Below are 19203 nucleotides of genomic sequence, written 5' to 3' on the forward strand. Positions count from 1 at the left end.
TTCTGTTCCTATAATGAAATACACAAACCACTTTGTGTGTGTGTGTGATCCACTAAAGGAAAGATGTGGCAGGGAAGATGTGTTTCCAACAGTTCATACTTTGTTTAATATAAAATAATGTCATGCGGGGAAAACAGTACAAGTGCATCCATTGATGGAACAGCTAGTGGGAAGGATTTTTTTTTCCAACAAAGCTTTCACTTATTTATTCCTGAGCCACAAAGAATGCTAGTGAGGAAAGAGCAAACATCAGGAACCAAGCATTCTGTCTCTCCCATGAGCTGTTCAGACAGCAGTGATGGTCTCACTATTGTGATTTGGTTGGTTGATGTGTAGGTGTAGGTGACCTTCAGTTCAGTTCAGTTGCTCAGTCATGTCCGACTCTTTGCGACCCCATGAACTGCAGCACACCAGGCCTCCCTGTCCATCACTAACTCCCAGAGTCCACCCAAACCCATGTCCATTGAGTCAGTGACGCCATCCAACCATCTCATTCTCTGTCGTCCCCTCTCCTCCTGCTCTCAATCTTTCCCAGCATCAGAGTCTTCTCAAATGAGTCAGGCCTTAACACAATATAAATGTGTGTGCTTCCTGTGTGAGGCTTCTTGTAGACCCAGCTTGGTTCTCCTCCAATGTCTTCTCTTGGAGGTATACCTGATTTTACTGCCAGTTTTCATTTGAATCCATTGAGAATGGGATGACTCTGCTTTTGTGTCTTGACCAGGAATCTCTTGAGACTGAAAGTCTTGTGAGAAGATGTGGTGAGTTACAAATTCAACCACACATAGGATGGCGGAGAAAAGAGTTGGGAAGGATTTAAAAAAAAAAAAAACAAAAACGATTCTGGATGATAAAAGCTGCAGAGGCAGCAGAACCTGCTAAGGCCACCTCTGGTCAAACCATTGCAGGAAAGAACTAGAAGCCTTGAGAGCACATAAAATGCAATAGGAGCCATCCACGGTGTTCACTTTCTAAAACCAAGATTGTCCGAGTAAGGGAGAAGCTTCATGATAGTCTTGGTAATGGGATTGAGTGTGACCTTGAGAACGTTCCAGATTAACCCCACAGAATGAGCCGTCTTTATGTCAAGGTATTGAAGGGGGCTGGCATGAGTCCTTCTGCCCTCTTTCTTCCTGACTCCCCTTCCTTCTTAAAAGTCAACGTGCTGATATTTCTCTAGGTGACACACATGTTGACAAAAATAATCTACAAACAATCCATAATGTTAATAGGAATTGTAAAGAGTTTTATTTGAGCCAAACTGAAGACTATAACCTGGAAGACAGCCTGCTATCTGGAGGAAACTGGAAGAAACTGCTCTGGAGAGGCATGGATTTCAGCATGGTTTTACATATTGTCAGAACAAAGAAATAAAATAAGTCATGGATACAATCCTTCAAGGTTTAAAAAAAAAAAAATCAGATCAGCACATAAAGAGTCAGTATGGCCTTGGCAGCTGGGGAGGGAGTCTGAGGATTGGACCAGGATTGGTGTCCCAGAAAGGGAGGAATTTTTAATTTTTTTTTAACTTGGACATTCTTTATGCCTACTCAATGTTCCCTTTTCTTAAGAATTAAATTAGATGTACAAAGTATGTTTGATAGGCCAAAAATCAAGTGAACTCATGTAAGACAGAATGAGTTCCTCACACCTGATATGTAAAAATTTATTTTATCAGCAACTATCAGTCTTAAGCACTAAAAAAAAAAAAAAAAAAAAAAAAGCTTGAAAAAAATAAGCATACCTTCTCTGCATCTGCCCCTTCATGGTAAAGATTTTGGAACTGATTCTTGAAAATATGTTCATGGACATGATTTTGTGCCAACACTTGGACCTACACACTTTTTAAAAGCTTGGAAACAGAACTGTTTTTGTAAGTTAGGTTTCATTTATGTAGCATAAAACTCACCTTTTTCAAGTATACTATTCTGCAGTTGTTTTTTTTTAATATTCAAAGTTGTGTGACCATCACCATGAATTCCAGAATAATCTGTTTGTAAAATCTGTAGTTTGAAAATGAAGAGTTCCCTTGGGATTTGAACCCATTTATGAAACATAAACAGGTAGCTCTTTCCCTTTGGTTTTTGGGACCAGCTAACTGACAACAGAGAAGGTTGACCCACACAAGCTGCATTGTAACAAAATGCCTTTGCACAGTTGGTGGGTGGAGTGTAAAAACCAGTCCAATAATTTAGTAAAGCCCTCCTTCCATTCAGCTCCATAGTTTGTGACAGTCACTAAAAACCAGAGTTGAAGCAAACTGTCCTGAGAGCCTGGCCTTCAGGTTGATATTTTACAGTGCGAAATCAAAATTTCGGAAGCACATTCAGTCATATTAACATTTCTAGTGAGAGCAAAATGCTTTCCCTGCAGCTTTGTAAAAGTACAAAGAAATTTGTAGTTTTGTAAAATGTATTAGAAATATACATTTCTAATATTGGCTGTCTTCAATCCTATAAAATTCTTTGGAATGTGTCTGTGGGGTAGGTTACATGACTCAGACAGTAAAGAATCTGCCTGCAATGCAAGACACCCGGGTTCAAACCATGGGTAGGGAAGATTCCCAGGAGCAGGAAATGGCAACCCATTCCAGTTTTCTTGATTGCAGAGTCCCATGGACAGAGGAGCCTGGCAGGCTACAGCCCATGGGGTCGCAAACGAGGAAGACACATGTGAGTGACTAACACTTTCACTTTCACGTACTCAGTGTTTTTATATCGGAGTGGGTGCTCCTGAAATTATATCGGAGTGGGTGCTCCTGAATATTTTCAGACAGAGGTCAGAAATGTTAGGAGTCTGTACTTCCTCTCTGGTTTCCCAGCTCCCTCCTACACCTCCACAACAGAAAAAGAAGCAGAATAGTCTTCTCTTATCAGAGGTCAGCAGGATATTTTCTAGAGTCTTCCAGTCTTATTCTGTCCCTGCTCACAGCCTTCCACCCCGCTCCCACACTCTGGATGAAATTCCAGCTGCTCCCCCATCCTCCCATTCCCTCAGCTTTGACTCTCTTGACCCGCCCGGCTCCCCCAACTAGGTCCCCCTGCTGACCACACCCAGTCCTGCATCACTGTCCTGTGTTGCCTTTGGTCTTTGCTCAATGTCAGCCCTTAATCAGCCCCTCGCTGACCTCCTGATGTGAATCACCACCCTCCTCACCCAGACACACACTCTGTGCCCCGACGAGCTAAGGGCTTCTCTTCACACATGTATCACTCCTGTATCATACTTAGAACAGTTTATTTGAGGGCTTCTTCCTCCCTCCCAGGAGGGCGGGGCCTGTGTCCCCAGCTCCCCTGCTGCTACTGGGATGCCCCAGTCTGGAAGGGGCACCAGGGCCGCCCTCACAGCAGCTGAGGGACCTGGGACAAGTCTCCTCTGTGTCGCTGTCTCCTCTCTGTAATGGTACCACTGGGTTCCGAGGAGGGGCCGCTGAGGACTCTGTCCAGGGTACCCCGGAGCTCCTGGCCTGAGACGTCTCCATGGGCCCCGGCTGACCATGGGTGGGTTCCAGGACAGAGCCACGCCTCCAAGAAACCATGCCCATCGGAAACGACGTCTCCCGGAAAGCCACACCTCCTCAAACCCCAGAGTCTCAGGGTCACCTAAAGGCAAGGTGCAGGTTCCAGCCGGGCCTGGAACCCCTGGGGACAGTGCCAGCCTGGTCCTCAGGTGGGGCTGTGGGCAGTGGGGGGAGTCTGGATGGTCCGAGCCCCCTTACTGGGGTTCGAGGTGGCAGAACAGAAAATCCCAAGCCACTGAAGTTGGGGTCGGACTGTAGGTCTACGGGTGTCACAGGGAAATCAGGGCCTCAGTCTCCGAGATAGTCTGGGCCATGAAGGGCTGTGAGCTGAGGCTCCTTCAATGCTGGAAGGTGAATCCTTCACTGCTGGGAGGTGAAGCTCTGGTAGGGGAACCGGGTCGGGTCTTCGGGAGTGGCCACTAGGATAGGACTTTGGGGTGGGGACTCCAAGGTGGTAGCTCTGGTAGGGCCTGCGCTGGGAGATTTTGGGCAGGAGAGCGGGAAGTCCCGAGACCTGGAACTGGTGGGGGTTAGTACAAGGTGGGAGCCAGCAGCAGCAGCATCGCCCCGGCCAACAGAGCCAGTGAAGGCGGGCTGGCTGCCAGGTGCGCGGCGTCGGAGTCGCCGGCAGAGGCCGGCAGATTGCAGTCGGTGTAGGGCTCCAGGCAGCCCGCAAAGGCCATGAGGTGCGCCACGAACGTCTCCTCCTGCACACCGTGCATCAGGTGCGCCTGAGGGCCGCGTGCAAACACCGCCACATCTTCGCCCCCGTGGGTCTCGCTAGCCAGGGGCACAGCGGCCTGCTGCCGGTACGAGGGGTCCTCTGGCCAGAAGGTGGGGAGTTAATGTGACAAGGGAGGCAGCCTTCCCCTCCCTAGAGTTCCCTAGGTGGCCAGGGTCCCCACCTCCCAGCGCCCCACCCACTACACTTACCGCTTGTGCTGTCATTAACATCAGGCCTCGAGCCCCCGCCAAGTGCATAGCCAGGGCCATTGCCATAGAGGATGGAGGTGTAGGACTTGCTGTCTGAGGCCTTGCTGGGGGCCAGACCTTCAGGGAAGAGGGGACCCCGTGATCACACTGACCCCAGCCTTTGCAGTGCCTCCTGTGTGCAGAGCCCAGGCAGGTCTTGTCTGTTCAGTGACTTAATCCTCACCAGAGTGATGCAGGGCAGTTGCTGTTACTACCCCGCTTGACAGAGGAGGGAACTGGCTCAGAGCATTTTGTGCCTCTTAACTTAGGGACAAGGACCTGCCACTCTACCTGGGCTTACCAAAAATGGAGGTCCCACGCAGTGTGTAGCCACCAAAAGTGAAGACATGGGAATGGTCTGCAGTGACAAGGATCAGCGTGTCCAGTTCGCTAGTGAGCTCGTTAGCCTTGGCGATGGCATTGTCAAACATGACTGCCTCGGTCAGCGCCATATAAGCTTTGCTATCATGGTGACCATGGTCAATGCGGCCTCCTGCAAGAAGGTCACATATAAGATACCAAACCCACCCTGATGGCCCTCATCACGCCTCTGTTCCGCAAGGGGCTGCCACTCACCCTCCACAAAGAGGTAGAAGCCCTGGGGGTTCCTGCTCAGCACTTGTAAGGCCGCCTCCGTCATCTCCTCCAGGGTCGGGTCCTTGGTGTGGTCTTGCTGAACATTATACTTCATGTCTGCCGGCTCAAAGAGGCCTGTGGGAAAGGGGAGCAGTGGTGACCCTCACTCAAGCTGAGGATGGGGGTGACCCGTGGCACCCATCCCACGGAGGACAGTGGTTGTGGGTGGAGTCGTTACCCATGAGGTGTGTTACATTGGAGTCACTGGCTGCCTGAAGGAGCGCTGTGCGGTTCCACACATACTGGGCTCCCTGGGAGGGCAGAACCAGGCCTCAGCCCATAGCCCAACACCCCAGGCCTGGCCCCGCTATACCCCCTGCACCCATGAGCCCCCATCACCTGGTGCTTGGCCTGCCATTCCTGCACCAGATTCCGCTTGTCCTTCCGGACTCCGTTCTGAGAGACATTATCTGGGTATTCAGGGTCTGGGGTCCCCTCAGAAAACATGTATTTTCGGCCTCCACCCAGGATTACCTGGAGCCATAGATTAGGGCAGGTGGGTTAGGGGCCTGACTGGCCCTTTACTCCTCTCCCACAGCCCCTTCCTCCCCAACCAGGTCTGTGGGAAAGGCCCGTCCCCACCCCCTACCTGGTGCCGCCCCAGCACACATGCACACACACACCCATGGAGACCCCAAAAGACCACAGGGCTGGAGTTTGCCTGTGAGTATTTTGAGAGTGTCCCCCACCACCTCTGCCCAGCCCCAGCCTGTGCCCCTCATGTCGCACGTCAATGTCCATGTTGTAGACCAGCTGAGTGGCGATGTCCTGGCAGCCATTCCTCTGGGCATCGGCAGACAGGTCGGCATCTGAGTACCAGTTTCGGTTCACCGTGTGCGCGTAGGCCCCGGCTGGGGAGGCGTGCTGCACCCTGGTGGTGGTCACCACTCCCACTGACTTCCCTGAGGGTGGCAGAGGTCACGGTGGGCCACTGAGGTCTCTGAACCTGTCCCTGCCCAGGAAGCTGACGCCCAAGCCCACCTGCTTTCTTGGCCCGGTTCATCACAGATGTGACCTCGTTCCCACGTGTCGTGTTGCACTGGTTGTAGCGGGCGGCTGCACTTACACCAATGGTTCTGTAGTTGCCCTTGACCCCACACAGGTAGGCGGTGGCCGTGCCTGCGCTGTCTGGCACTTGTCTGTCCACGTTGTATGTCTGGGGGCAGAGACGCCTTTAGCTCTGCTGGGGTAGACACCCAGATCCTGACCCAGGCCCTGGGCCCATCATCCAGCCCCTGGCCCCTATCTCAGCCCCCAACGCTCTTGGGGCTTTCTCTCCTACACTCTCCCTAGGCCCACATCAACCCCTCTGGAGTAGACCACTCTGAGGCCACTCGGCCCTTACCTTGGACAGAGCCAGGTACGGGAACTGGTCCATGGCCAGGGGTGTCTCAGGTCCCGGCTTGTCAGCCATCTGCCCCTTTAGGATCCGAGTGGCTGTCACCGTGGAAACCCCCATCCCTGAAGGTACACACTGTGTCAGGCCTGAGTCCCTGGGGCCAGCCTGGGTCAGCCGGCAGCCCAGGGCTCCAGTGTTGTGGGGGGACAGGGAGTGGACTGGCCTAGCGCACTCACCGTCCCCCAAGAAGAGGATGACATTCTTGGCGGCTGTCTGGATGGGCTGCAGCTTCTTAGCCACATCGAGGGCCTGGGCTGCCTGGCGGTTCCAGAAGGCAGGGTCTTCCTCCTCGACTGCATAAGGGGAGAGTGTTGGTCAGGTTATCCTGGGGCCAACCCCTGTGAGTACGGGGCACCAGGAGCTGCCTGATTACCTGGGACGAGGCCGAGGGAGAGCTGTAGCTGCAGGCCCAGCAGCAGCAGCACGCAGGCCCCCTGCATGGCTGTGTGATGGCGGAGGGTCAGGATGGGACCTGGGGAGGCCGGGTCTCAGGCAACGCTGGGGCACCAGGGACTGGCTGCAGCACTGGCTGCCCAGGCTTAAATGTAGGTAGACTTTGTCCCTGTTATTAAAGTCTCCGTGTCCTTCCCGGTTTCCTGGGTGGCCACACCCTGCCCCTCACCTGCCCTATGACTTTGAGCCCTGTTGCCAGGGGGATGTGGTGGGTGTGGCTGAGCCAGTAGGGGTCCTGAGGATTCAGGTCCCTCCCTCACAGAATGGTCCCCAGCTGTCTCCTCAGGGTGGGGTGGGGATTAGGGTGCAGATGTCTTAGGCCTGAGGAACATTTTCAAGGTCCTGACTGAGGCTCCTCCCAGCCCTCTGCTCACCAGGTCCTGTGGGAGAACCGTCTCTCCTTCCTTCATGTGTTCAGTGTTTTCTGAGACTTGGCCTGGTTTGGTTCCCAGTGCTGAGGGACATAGCCTGGCCCAGGGGTCTGGGTTAGTTCCCTGGTGCCCTGAGGCAGAGATCCATGGGGAGGCCTGTCTGCCCTGCCCCCTGCTCAGCTCCTCACCAGACTTGACCTGGGCAGGAGGTGTGGGCACTGGGCTAGTGGGGGCCCCTGGGAGCCTGGGCCCAGCTTCTGCTGTGGAGGACAGGGCTGGAGGTGACAGCAGATTGGGGGCCTTGTCTGTGTCTTCAGTTACTGAAGTGCTGGGTCTGCAGTGCTGTGTGTGTGTGTGTGTGTGTGTGTGTGTGTGTGTGTGTAAGGTGCCTGAAACGGGTCGACAGGCGTGGGCCCAGTGCCCCATTAACTGAAGTTGACCTCTGCTTCATTGGACAGGTAAATGGAAGGCAGAGGTGAGTCTGTTCTCTCCACAGGCCACACACACTCATAGGAACAGCTTCTGATAAGGAGCTAAAAGGTTTCGGTAACCCCAGGTTGGGTTCAAAAGCATTCTCCCATCCAACAATCCCACTTCTGGGTGTGTTTCCCCAAGAATTGAAATCATGATCTGGAAGAGGTATTTGCACACTCACAGTTTAGTAGCATTACTCACAGTAGCCAAGAGGTGCAAGCGACTCAACCATCCATGCAGACAAATGGATGAACAAAGCATGATATAACTCTACAATGTAATATTGTGCTTGGTTGCCCAGTCATGTCTGACTCTTTTCCACCTTATGGTCTGTAGCCTGCCAGGCTCCTCTGTCCATGGGGATTATCCAGGCAAGTATACTGTAGTGGGTAGCTATTCCCTTCTCCAGGGGATCCTCCAAACCCAGGGATCAAATCCAGGTCTCCTACATTGCAGGAGGATTCTTTACCAGCTGAACCAACAGGGAAGCCCTTTTTCTTGAGGGCCACATCTAGTGGAACTCATGGGACCAGGGAGGTAACTGCCTGGGCATCAGGCAGGGAGGTAGGAAGGGTAAGTATTGCGGCTGGGGACTGTCTCTCTGTTTTCAGGGAAGGTGAAAGCCTGGCTTCGGGGGAGGGGAAAGCCCCAACTTGGTCCAGCCGCTGGCCTCACCTGGCCCTGCTGACTCCCTCGGGCCCCTGCACTGATGTCCTTCTGCGTTGGTCCCGCCCTCACCACCTTTGGTCTTTGCTCAGTGTCAGCCTCCTCAGCCTCTCTCTGACTTATTGATGTGAATCACCCACTCCCTCCTCTCCCCCCACACACAGACACATACTCTGTGCCCCCACCTAAGGGCTTTTCTTCCCACACGTATCACTCCTGTATCACACTTAGAACAGTTTATTTGAGGGCTGCTTCCTCCCTCCCAGGAGGGCGGGGCCTGTGTCCCTACCCCCAGTTCCCACGCTGTTCCTGGGATCTCCCAGCATGGAAGGGGCACCAGGGCCACCTTCATAGCAGCTGAAGGACCTGGGACAAGTGTCCTCTCCTCTGTGTCACTGTCTCCTCTCTGTAATGGTACCCTGGGTTCCTAGGAGGGGCTGCTGAGAGCTCTGTCCAGGGTCCCCCCGGGGCTCCTGACCCCAGACGTCTCCATGGCCGGTGAGGTGCCCACAAGGTGGGTTCATGGAGGACCGGAAGCCATAGCTCCCCAGGAGCCACGCCTCCTCGGGTACCACGCCTCCTCAGTTGCCACGCCTCCTGGAAACCCCAGAGTCCCAGGGTCACCAGAAAGGCAAGGTGTGGGTTCCAGCCGTGCCTGGAACCCCTGGGACCATGCCAGCCTGGTCCTCAGGTGGGGCTGTGGGCAGTGGGGGGAGTCTGGATGGTCCGAGCCCTCTTACTGGGGTTCGAGGTGGCAGAACACAAAATCCCAAGCCACTGAAGTTGGGGTCGGACAGTAGGTCTACGGGTGTCACAGGGAAATCAGGGCCTCAGTCTCCGAGATAGTCTGGGCTGGGCCATGAAGGGCTGTGAGCTGAGGCTCCTTCAATGCTGGAAGGTGAATCCTTCACTGCTGGGAGGTGAAGCTCTGGTGGTGGGGCCGGGTCGGGTCTTCGGGAGTGGCCACTAGGATAGGACTTTGGGGTGGGGACTCCAAGGTGGTAGCTCTGGTAGGGCCTGCGCTGGGAGATTTTGGGCAGGAGAGCGGGAAGTCCCGAGACCTGGAACTGGTGGGGGTTAGTACAAGGTGGGAGCCAGCAGCAGCAGCATCGCCCCGGCCAACAGAGCCAGTGAAGGCGGGCTGGCTGCCAGGTGCGCGGCGTCGGAGACGCCAGCGGGGTCCGGCAGATTGCAGTCGGTGTAGGGCTCCACGCAGCCCGCAAAGGCCATGAGGTGCGCCACGAAGGTCTCCTCCTGCACGCCGTGCACCAGGTGCGCCTGAGGGCCGCGTGCAAACACCGCCACATCTTCGCCCCCGTGGGACTCACTAGACAGGGGCACAGCGGCCTGCTGCCGGTACGAGGGGTCCTCTGGCCAGAAGGTGGGGAGTTAATGTGACAAGGGAGGCAGCCTTCCCCTCCCTAGAGTTCCCTAGGTGGCCAGGGTCCCCACCTCCCAGCGCCCCACCCACTACACTTACCGCTTGTGCTGTCATTAACATCAGGCCTCGAGCCCCCGCCAAGTGCATAGCCAGGGCCATTGCCATAGAGGATGGAGGTGTAGGACTTGCTGTCTGAGGCCTTGCTGGGGGCCAGACCTTCAGGGAAGAGGGGACCCCGTGATCACACTGACCCCAGCCTTTGCAGTGCCTCCTGTGTGCAGAGCCCAGGCAGGTCTTGTCTGTTCAGTGACTTAATCCTCACCAGAGTGATGCAGGGCAGTTGCTGTTACTACCCCACTTGACAGAGGAGGGAACTGGCTCAGAGCATTTTGTGCCTCTTAACTTAGGGACAAGGACCTGCCACTCTACCTGGGCTTACCAAAAATGGAGGTCCCACGCAGTGTGTAGCCACCAAAAGAGAAGACATGGGAATGGTCTGCAGTGGCAAGGATCAGCGTGTCCAGTTCGCTAGTGAGCTCGTTAGCCTTGGCGATGGCATTGTCAAACATGACTGTATCAGTCAGGGCCATATAAGCTTTGCCTTCATGGTGACCATGGTCAATGCGGCCTCCTGCAAGAAGGTCACATATAAGATACCAAACCCACCCTGATGGCCCTCATCACGCCTCTGTTCCGCAAGGGGCTGCCACTCACCCTCCACAAAGAGGTAGAAGCCCTGGGGGTTCCTGCTCAGCACTTGTAAGGCCGCCTCCGTCATCTCCTCCAGGGTCGGGTCTTTGGTGTGGTCTTGCTGAACATTATACTTCATGTCTGCCGGCTCAAAGAGGCCTGTGGGAAAGGGGAGCAGTGGTGACCCTCACTCAAGCTGAGGATGGGGGTGACCCGTGGCACCCATCCCACGGAGGACAGTGGTTGTGGGTGGAGTCGTTACCCATGAGGTGTGTTACACTGGAGTCACTGGCTGCCTGAAGGAGCGCTGTGCGGTTCCACACATACTGGGCTCCCTGGGAGGGCAGAACCAGGCCTCAGCCCATAGCCCAACACCCCAGGCCTGGCCCCGCTGTACCCTGCACCCATGAGCCCCCATCACCTGGTGCTTGGCCTGCCACTCCTGCACCAGATTCCGCTTGTCCTTCCGGACTCCGGTCTGATTAACATCATTTGGGTATTCAGGGTCTGGGGTGCCCTCAGGAAACATGTACATTCGGCCTCCACCCAGAATCACCTGGAGCCAGAGATTAGGGCAGGTGGGTTAGGGGCCTGGCTGGCCCTTTACTCCTCTCACACAGCCCCTACCTCCCCAGCCAGGTCTGTGGGAAAGGCCTGTCCCCACCTGTAACTCCTACAGGGTGCCCCTCCTCACCCCCACAAACCCGTGGAGATCCTTCAAGACTCCAAGGCTGTGGGTTGCCGGGGACTGTGTTGAGAGTGTCCCACCCCCTCTGCCCAGCCCCGCCCTTAGCCCCTCATGTCGCACGTCGATGTCCATGTTGTAGACCAGCTGAGTGGCGATGTCCTGGCAGCCATACGTCTGGGCATCGGCAGACAGGTCAGCGTCTGAGTACCAGTTTCGGTTCACCGTGTGCGCGTAGGCCCCGGCTGGGGAGGCGTGCTGCACCCTGGAGGTGGTCACCACTCCCACTGACTTCCCTGAGGGTGGCAGATGTCACGGTGGGCCACCGAGGTCTCTGAACCCGTCCCTGCCCGGGATACTGACTCTCAAGCCCACCTGCTTTCTTGGCCCGGTTCATCACAGATGTGACCTCGTTCCCACTTGTCGTGTTGCACTGGTTGTAGCGGGCGGCTGCACTTACACCAATGGTCTTATAGTTGCCCTTGACCCCACACAGGTAGGCGGTGGCCGTGCCTGCGCTGTCTGGCACCTGTCTGTCCACGTTGTATGTCTGGGAGCATAGATGGCTTCAGCTCTGCTGGGGTAGACACCCAGCTCCTGCCCCAGCCCCTGGACCCATCCTTACAGCCCAGGCCCCTATCTCAGCCCCAGACCCTCCTGGGGCTTTCCCTCCTACCCTGCTCCTTAGGCCCTACCCACCCCTCTAGTGTAGACCTTACCTTGGACAGTTGACCTTACCTTGGACAGAGCCACATACGGGAACTGGTCCATGGCCAGGGGTGTCTCAGGTCCCAGCTTGCCATTCATCTGCCCCTTTAGAATCCGAGTGGCTGTCACCGTAGGCACTCCCATCCCTGAAGGTACACAGTGTCTCAGGTCTGAGTTCCCGGGGCCAGCCTGGGTCAGCCGGCGTCACAGTGTTCCAGGCCTGTCAGGGGACAGGGGGTGGACCAGCCTAGCGCACTCACCATCCCCCAAGAAGAGGATGACATTCTTGGCAGCTGTCTGGATGGGCTGCAGCTTCTTAGCCACATCGAGGGCCTGGGCGGCCTGGCGGTTCCAGAAGGCGGGGTCTTCCTCCTCGACTGCCCAAGGGGAGAGTGTTGGTCAGGTCAGCCTGGGGCCAACCCCTGTGAGTAGGGGGCGCCGAGAGCTGCCTGATTACCTGGGATGATGCCAAAGGAGAGTTGTAGCTGCAGGCCCAGCAGCAGCAGCACGCAGGCCCCCTGCATGGCTGTGTGATGGCAGAGGGTCAGGATGGGACCTGGGGAGGGCAAGGCTTTCCCTGGGTCTTGGGCAAGCCTGGGACACCAGGTACCAGGTCAGTACTAGCTGTCCAGGCTGAAATCCCTGCTTTTAAAGTCTCTGTGTCCCTCCCAGTTTCCTGGGTGGCCACACCCTGCCCCTCACCTGCCCTATGACTTTGAGCCCTGTTGCCAGGGGGAGGTCGTGGGTGTGGCTGAGCCAGTAGGGGTCCTGAGAATTCAGGTCCCTCCCTCACAGGATGGTCCCCAGCTGTCTCCTCAGGGTGGGGTGGGGATTAGGGTGCAGATGTCTTAGGCCTGAGGAACATTTTCAAGGTCCTGACTGAGGCTCCTCCCAGCCCTCTGCTCACCAGGTCCTGTGGGAGAACCGTCTCTCCTTCCTTCATGTGTTCAGTGTTTTCTGAGACTCGGCCTGGTTTGGTTCCCCGTGCTGAGGGACATAGCCTGGCCCAGGGGTCTGGGTTAGTTCCCTGGTGCCCTGAGGCAGAGATCCATGGGGAGGCCTGTCTGCCCTGCCCCCTGCTCAGCTCCTCACCAGACTTGACCTGGGCAGGAGGTGTGGGCACTGGGCTAGTGGGGGCCCCTGGGAGCCTGGGCCCAGCTTCTGCTGTGGAGGACAGGGCTGGAGGTGACAGCAGATTGGGGGCCTTGTCTGTGTCTTCAGTTACTGAAGTGCTGGGTCTGCAGTGCTGTGTGTGTGTGTGTGTGTGTGTGTGTGTGTGTGTGTGTGTAAGGTGCCTGAAACGGGTCGACAGGCGTGGGCCCAGTGCCCCATTAACTGAAGTTGACCTCTGCTTCATTGGACAGGTAAATGGAAGGCAGAGGTGAGTCTGTTCTCTCCACAGGCCACACACACTCATAGGAACAGCTTCTGATAAGGTGCTAAAAGGTTTCGGTAACCCCAAGTTGGGTTCAAAAGCATTTCTCCAATCCAACAATCTGACTTCTGGGTGTGTATCCTCAGCAATTAAAAGCAAGATCTGGAAGAGGTATTTGCACACTCACATTTTAGCAGTGTTATTCACAGTAGCCAAAAGGTGCAAGCAAGTCAACATCCACAGCCGACAAATGGATGAACAAAGCATGATATAACTCTACAGTGGAATACTGTGCTTAGCTGCTCCGTTGCGTCTGACTCTTTTCCACCTTATGGTCTGTAGCCTGCCAGGCTCCTCTGTCCATGGGGATTCTCCAGGCAAGAATACTGCAGTGGGTTGTCATGCCCTCGTCCAGGGGACCTTCTTGTCCCAGGGATTGAACCTAGGTCTCCTGCATTGCAGGTGAATTATTTACCATCTGCCACCAGGGAAGCCCCAGTGGAATATTATGCTGCCTTCAAAAGAAAGGAAAGTTCGATAGCTCCTATTATATGGATGAACCTTGAGGACATGATGCTCAGTGATGCAGTTGCCGTGGTTTTTGTTTAGTTGCTAAGTTGTGTCTGACTCTTTTGCCATCCCATGGAGTGTTTCCTGCCAGGGTCCTCTGTCCATAGTAAATTCCAGGGGATCTTTCTGATTCAGGGATCAATCCCACGTCTCCTGCATTGGCAGGTGGATTCTTCACTGCTGAGTCATCAGGGAAGTTTCAACGAAGTACATCAGTCACAAAAAGACAAATACTATGTGGTTTTACTTCATTAGGCATCCCAAGTAAGCTCTTTGAAAAAAAAGCCAAGAGAAACCTAAACAGTATATTAAAAAGTAGAGACATTACTTTGCTGACAAAGGTCCATATAGTCAAAGCTATGGTTTTTCCCATAGTCACATACAGATGTGAGAGTTAGACCATAAAGAAGGCTGGGCACTGAAGAATTGATACTTTTGAACTGTGGTGTTGGAGAAGACTCTTGAGAGTCCCTTGGACTGCAAGGAGGTCAAACCAGTCAATCCTAAAGGAAATAAACCCTGAATATTCATTGGAAGGACGGATGCTGAAGCTAAAACTCCAACACTTTGGCCACCTAGTCTGAAGAGCTGACTCAGGGTCTTTTCTAGACCCTGATGCTGGGAAAGATTGAAGGTGGGAGGAGAAGGGGGCAACAGAGGATGAGATGGCTGGATGGCATCACCGACTTAGTGGACATTAGTTTGAGCAAGCTCCAGGGGAAAGTGAATGACAGGGAAGCCTGGTGTGCTACAGTCCATGAGGTTACAAAGAGTCAGACAGGACTGAGCAACTGAACAACAAAGGCATCTCAAGCAGTCAAATGATTAGAAATGAAAAGTTGGATGGCGGCTGCCAGTAGCTGGGAGGAAAGGGAAACTGAGGAGTTATTTAACGGATACAGACTTTCAGTTTTGCAAAATGACCAAGTTCTGGAGGTCTGGGACCAACCATGTGAATAGACTTAGCACCACTGAACTGTGTCTTAAGAATTGTTAAGATGGCAACTTCTATGTTGTGCTTTTTTAAAATCACAATTAAGAAATTGTTTTCAAAGGAAAAAAACCCTTCTTCCCTCCCTCACCCACCCCAGCAGACCTGGGTAGCCCCCTCCCAACTCTGGCCCCCTCACCCCGGAGCCACACTGCAGTGGCCACCAGCATCTTCCTACCCAGCCCCCTGCCCAGGTGCCCTCCCCTCAGGCAGAGCTTCCGGGTTCCTCCTCCTTGACCTGCTGTCCCACCTGCTCACCACACTGACCCAGGTTACCCTCCAGCTTCCAGAGGACCTGCCTGCTGGGGGCTCCTTCCTGCTTCTGCCCCCCACCCCACAGCTGCCTCTGTCCCCCACATAATCCTGTGCTCAGAAAATTCTTGGCTAAAGATCAGGAGAGACTAATTCCTGGGCAGGCCCCTAATTAATTGATTGATTCTTTTGACCAGTAGGTTAAAGGTTTGTTATTCCCCTATTAGTCTTGAGTTCCCAGTCCCTATTTTTTTTTTTTAATTTGGATGTTTGATCTAAGTGTAGATTCACATGCGGTTGCAAGAAATAATACAGTATGCTTGTATGTTTTCTCCTATTCTCTCTCCACCAGAGCAAGGATCCCAGCTGGCTCCTTTGTGCCACTGGGCAGTGTCTGGGGGTGAGTGGATTTTAGGGCATGTTTAACCATTCTCGTGTGCAAGGACCTCAAGGCTGATCCAGTTTTGCCTGTTTTAACTCAAGCCGCCACCAGTCTTCAAGGACAGGTTTTTCTGTGACCATTTCATTTCCTTCCATTTCTTTGGGATGTATGTCCAAGAGTGGAATTGCTAGGTCATATGGTTGTGCACGTGTAGTTTGGTTTTTGTTTTGTTTTGTTTTTGTCTATTAAGAAATTTCTACCACCAACAACCCCCCACCCCCCAGAAAAAAAAAAAATGAAAACAGAGGAACTGCCCAACTGTTAGCAGAGTGGCCACATAACTTTGGATTCCATCAGCAGCACATGAGGGATACCATTTCTCTGCATCCACACCACCATCAGGTATTGTCACTGTTTTTAATTTTAGTCACAATGACAGGTATGGAGTGCAGTCTCTTTGAATGTTCTTCTTAGAATGACATTAAGTGATCATCAGCTATGCTCCTGCTTGATTTCTTGGGAATTTTGTCCTGGGCCTGGGCAGGGCCTGAGACCAGGCACAAACTACATGTCATTGCAGCAAATAAAAATGTTTGTCCAAGTTCCCACCAGGGCACCTGGCTCCCCACTTCTGGGCCCAAGTCACCTGAGTGAGATGAGAGGCTGTCATGCTCCCTCCCCTGGGGCCCAGGGATGACAGACAGCAGGCAGCATGGCTTCTGTTCTGCAGTAAGAGATAACACCTCCGGTCCTGCACTCCAGGGTTATGGATGCCTGGGGCCAGGGGATGGCCAGCTCCTGGAGCCCGCTCTGTGGGCGACGGTTGTCCCAGTCTCTCTGTTCTCTGGGAAGAAGGCCTAGTCCTGTGGGGTCTCATCTGGAGCCCAGCACCTTCTACCGTTGTCCCCATTTACCACCCTGGGCTCCCTGGGCTGTGTCTCAGCCCCCGGCATGCGGCCCACTGCAGGCACTACCAGCAGGGGGCAATGCGGAGCCCACAGCCGCACCTGGGGATCCCTGGGGGGATATCTTCTGCTTGCATCCTGCCCACCCAATCTCAGGATGTCCCCTGAGACGTAGTGACAGTCCTGTCACTCAGATGAGAGCAGGGCAACAGCTGGGAACAGGAAGGCTTTGATCATTGATACCCCACCCCCAGTCCCCACACTCCAGAAATTTGGAGAAATGGAGGCTCCCTTTCTAGGGCAAGTGCTCCCTGAACCCTCCTCCTCACCTCACCTTTCGGCCTCCCACCAACCCCGTAGAAGTGGTATGAATGTTCCCACTGCAGCTGGGATACAGGAAGTGAACACAAGTTTAATTTTGTCCTCTTTTCCTGGGGGGCCACGTGGGATGTTGCTGAGCTTCCTGGGTGTCCGCCTGGGAGGTAAGAGGGCGCTGGGTAAGCATGGGGGCTATTCCATACGAAAGACAGCTATGGTGCTGCAAGGTGGTTTGGACATGGATATATATAATGTGTGGAAATAAAAGCCTAAGAAAGTCAAGAGCCTCTTGTAACTCAGAACCGAAACCAATTTCACTCTGATTTTGCACCGTAAGAATGAGGACAATTTTATTCCAATAGAAGCTTGGTTAGTTTGAAAATCTATTAAGGTAAATTTATGCTAAAGGAGAGTTTTTGTTTCATGTTTCATTTTGCACTTCGGTGTCTGTTGCTTTTTCAGTGTTTGGCTGACGGCTCTCCAGAAGTGAGGAAGTACAGTTTAAGAATGTTAAAGAAGCGATGCAACTCATGAATCCGGTTAAGTACAATAACTTCTTTAAAGTATTTAAATGTATTCACCCCCCAACCAAGATGGGTTTCTACATATTAAACAACAAAGACCCTCAAATCATAGAAACCCCTAAAAAGACAAGGTTCAAAGAGATGATCCTGCCACACTAACTCAGTCATGGGCAAGTGATGAAAGCACCCTCCTCCATGTCCAGAACCTTCTTTGTTGTAGAAGGCACCTTCCTCCTTCCATTCAATCTGCTTCCACGCCCACCCATCCCCCGCTCCATTTAACCCTGAAGTCCATGACTCTGAGCCACCAGCTCCTGCAGCCAGGGCCCCCCCGAGGCACAGCTCTTCTGTGGAGCCGCCACCCCTGGGCCGGCAGCCTCACCTGAGGGACTGCCCTGGCCTGGGCGCAGACACAGAATAAACAAGGCACCTAGGGGCTCCAGTGAGGCAACCGGGCCTTGTCACCACCCAGACTGTTACCTGAATCTTTAAAAGAAAGACCTTAAGCAGCATTTTAGCCAAGTGGCAATACCAGCTCTCCTGTCAGCGAGAATTTTATCTTGGTTACTGGAATAATGGACTGCTTAATACACCCCTTGCTGAGTGTACAAGAAACCTTTTAAACCCATTGCATATTCATTCCTGCTAAGGAAAAAGAAACAAAAAAAAAGGAATTTTTTTTTTCAGTTTTAGCTTTAATTTTTATCTACGTTATACATTAATGTGATTTAAAGTATCAGATAGATCTGTAAGGTTTGTAGCAATAAAAGAAAACCAGTTTCCTGTCTCCCTCACTGCTCTCTGAGGCAACCATCTCACTTTCTTTTGGATTTTATGTGGATATTTACCATTGTTTCTAAATCACATACTTCTTCATTTTTGAATTTTTAAACTACATTTATGGATATACTCTATTGGTATTCTGCGGGTTATGGTTGTGTAATGAACCAACCCAAAACAGTCTTAAGAAGCAACGATAGTTTATTTGATCCCAAATTTGCTATTTGGGCAGGGTTTGAAGGGAATGCCTTGTGCTTATTCTGGGACTGTTTAGCCAGGGGGCCTGGATAGGAGTTAGGAGACCTGCTCTCAAGGTGGCTCAGTCATATGGCTGACAAACTGGCCCCTCGCCATCCACGTGGGCTTCTCCCAGAGCTGCTTGAGCTTCTTCACAACATGGCGTGGACTCCAAGAGGCAGAAAGTCGCTGCCAGACTGTCCCTTGTGCCACATTTCTGCCTAGCCTGTCCAGATTCAAAGGGCAGGACGTACCCTCCATATCTACGTAATCAATTAACTTGTTTAGCATCTTCATTGACATGTAATTGACATATTTGCTGTTGCTGTTGTTCAGTCGCTAAGCTGTGTCTGACTCTTTGCGACCCCATGGACTGCAGCATGCCAGGCTCCCCTGTCCTTCACTGTCTCCCGAAGTTTGCTCAAATTCACGTTCATTGATTTGGTGATGCTATCTAACCATCTCATCCTCTGCCATCCCCTTCTCCTGTTACCTTCAATCTTTCCCAGCATCAGGGTCTTCTCCAACAAGTCAGCTCTTTGCATCAGATGGCGAAAATATTGGCACTTATAATAATTGACACATAGGCATTATATATATTTAAGGTATACAACTTGGGGGTTTTTTTGTCTTAGAAAATATTTATATATTTTTAAAAGTTTTCTTTTTTTTAAATTGGAGTATAATTGCTTTACAATGTTGTGTTTCTGCTGTATCACTGAGTGAATTAGCTATATGTATACATATATCCCTCCTTCTTGAGCCTCTCTCCCACACCCCCCCATCCTTCCCCTCTAGGTCCAACTTGTTGTTTCGATATATACATTCTTCATGAAATAAGTACCATGATCAACCTAATTAACATATCAACCACCTCATAGGTACCACTGTTGTTTCTTTTTGTGGTGAGAACA

General features: G+C 52.8%; 2 protein-coding genes and 1 pseudogene across 2 annotated transcripts; all 3 read right to left on the reverse strand.

Moving 5' to 3' along the window:
- LOC102191192 lies at positions 558–751 on the reverse strand (annotated as a pseudogene).
- Positions 4051–6967, reverse strand: LOC102190876 (intestinal-type alkaline phosphatase). Its single transcript, XM_018038200.1, has 11 exons — positions 6901–6967; positions 6704–6820; positions 6474–6589; positions 6110–6284; positions 5858–6030; positions 5468–5602; positions 5307–5379; positions 5069–5203; positions 4794–4985; positions 4454–4570; positions 4051–4343 (listed from the first exon to the last, which is right to left on the reverse strand). The coding sequence occupies exons 1-11, from the start codon at positions 6965–6967 to the stop codon at positions 4051–4053; spliced, it is 1593 nt and encodes a 530-aa protein (XP_017893689.1).
- LOC102190919 (intestinal-type alkaline phosphatase) lies at positions 9569–12479 on the reverse strand. Its single transcript, XM_018038207.1, has 11 exons — positions 12413–12479; positions 12216–12332; positions 11986–12101; positions 11623–11797; positions 11371–11543; positions 10984–11118; positions 10825–10897; positions 10587–10721; positions 10312–10503; positions 9972–10088; positions 9569–9861 (listed from the first exon to the last, which is right to left on the reverse strand). The coding sequence occupies exons 1-11, from the start codon at positions 12477–12479 to the stop codon at positions 9569–9571; spliced, it is 1593 nt and encodes a 530-aa protein (XP_017893696.1).

This window comes from Capra hircus, chromosome 2 (assembly GCF_001704415.2).
Source record: "Capra hircus breed San Clemente chromosome 2, ASM170441v1, whole genome shotgun sequence".
NCBI lineage: Eukaryota > Metazoa > Chordata > Mammalia > Artiodactyla > Bovidae > Capra > Capra hircus.

Coding starts and splice junctions, on each gene's coding strand:
- LOC102190919 (XM_018038207.1), bottom strand. CDS start 12,479: ATGCAGGGGGCCTGCGTGCTGCTGCTGCTGGGCCTGCAGCTACAACTC. Junction 11,798..11,985: donor CGTATGTGGCTCTGTCCAAG/GTAAGGTCAACT, acceptor CTATGCTCCCAG/ACATACAACGTGGACAGACA. Junction 10,089..10,311: donor GCGTGGGACCTCCATTTTTG/GTAAGCCCAGGT, acceptor TCTTCCCTGAAG/GTCTGGCCCCCAGCAAGGCC.
- LOC102190876 (XM_018038200.1), bottom strand. CDS start 6,967: ATGCAGGGGGCCTGCGTGCTGCTGCTGCTGGGCCTGCAGCTACAGCTC. Junction 6,285..6,473: donor CGTACCTGGCTCTGTCCAAG/GTAAGGGCCGAG, acceptor CTCTGCCCCCAG/ACATACAACGTGGACAGACA. Junction 6,031..6,109: donor GAACCGGGCCAAGAAAGCAG/GTGGGCTTGGGC, acceptor TGCCACCCTCAG/GGAAGTCAGTGGGAGTGGTG.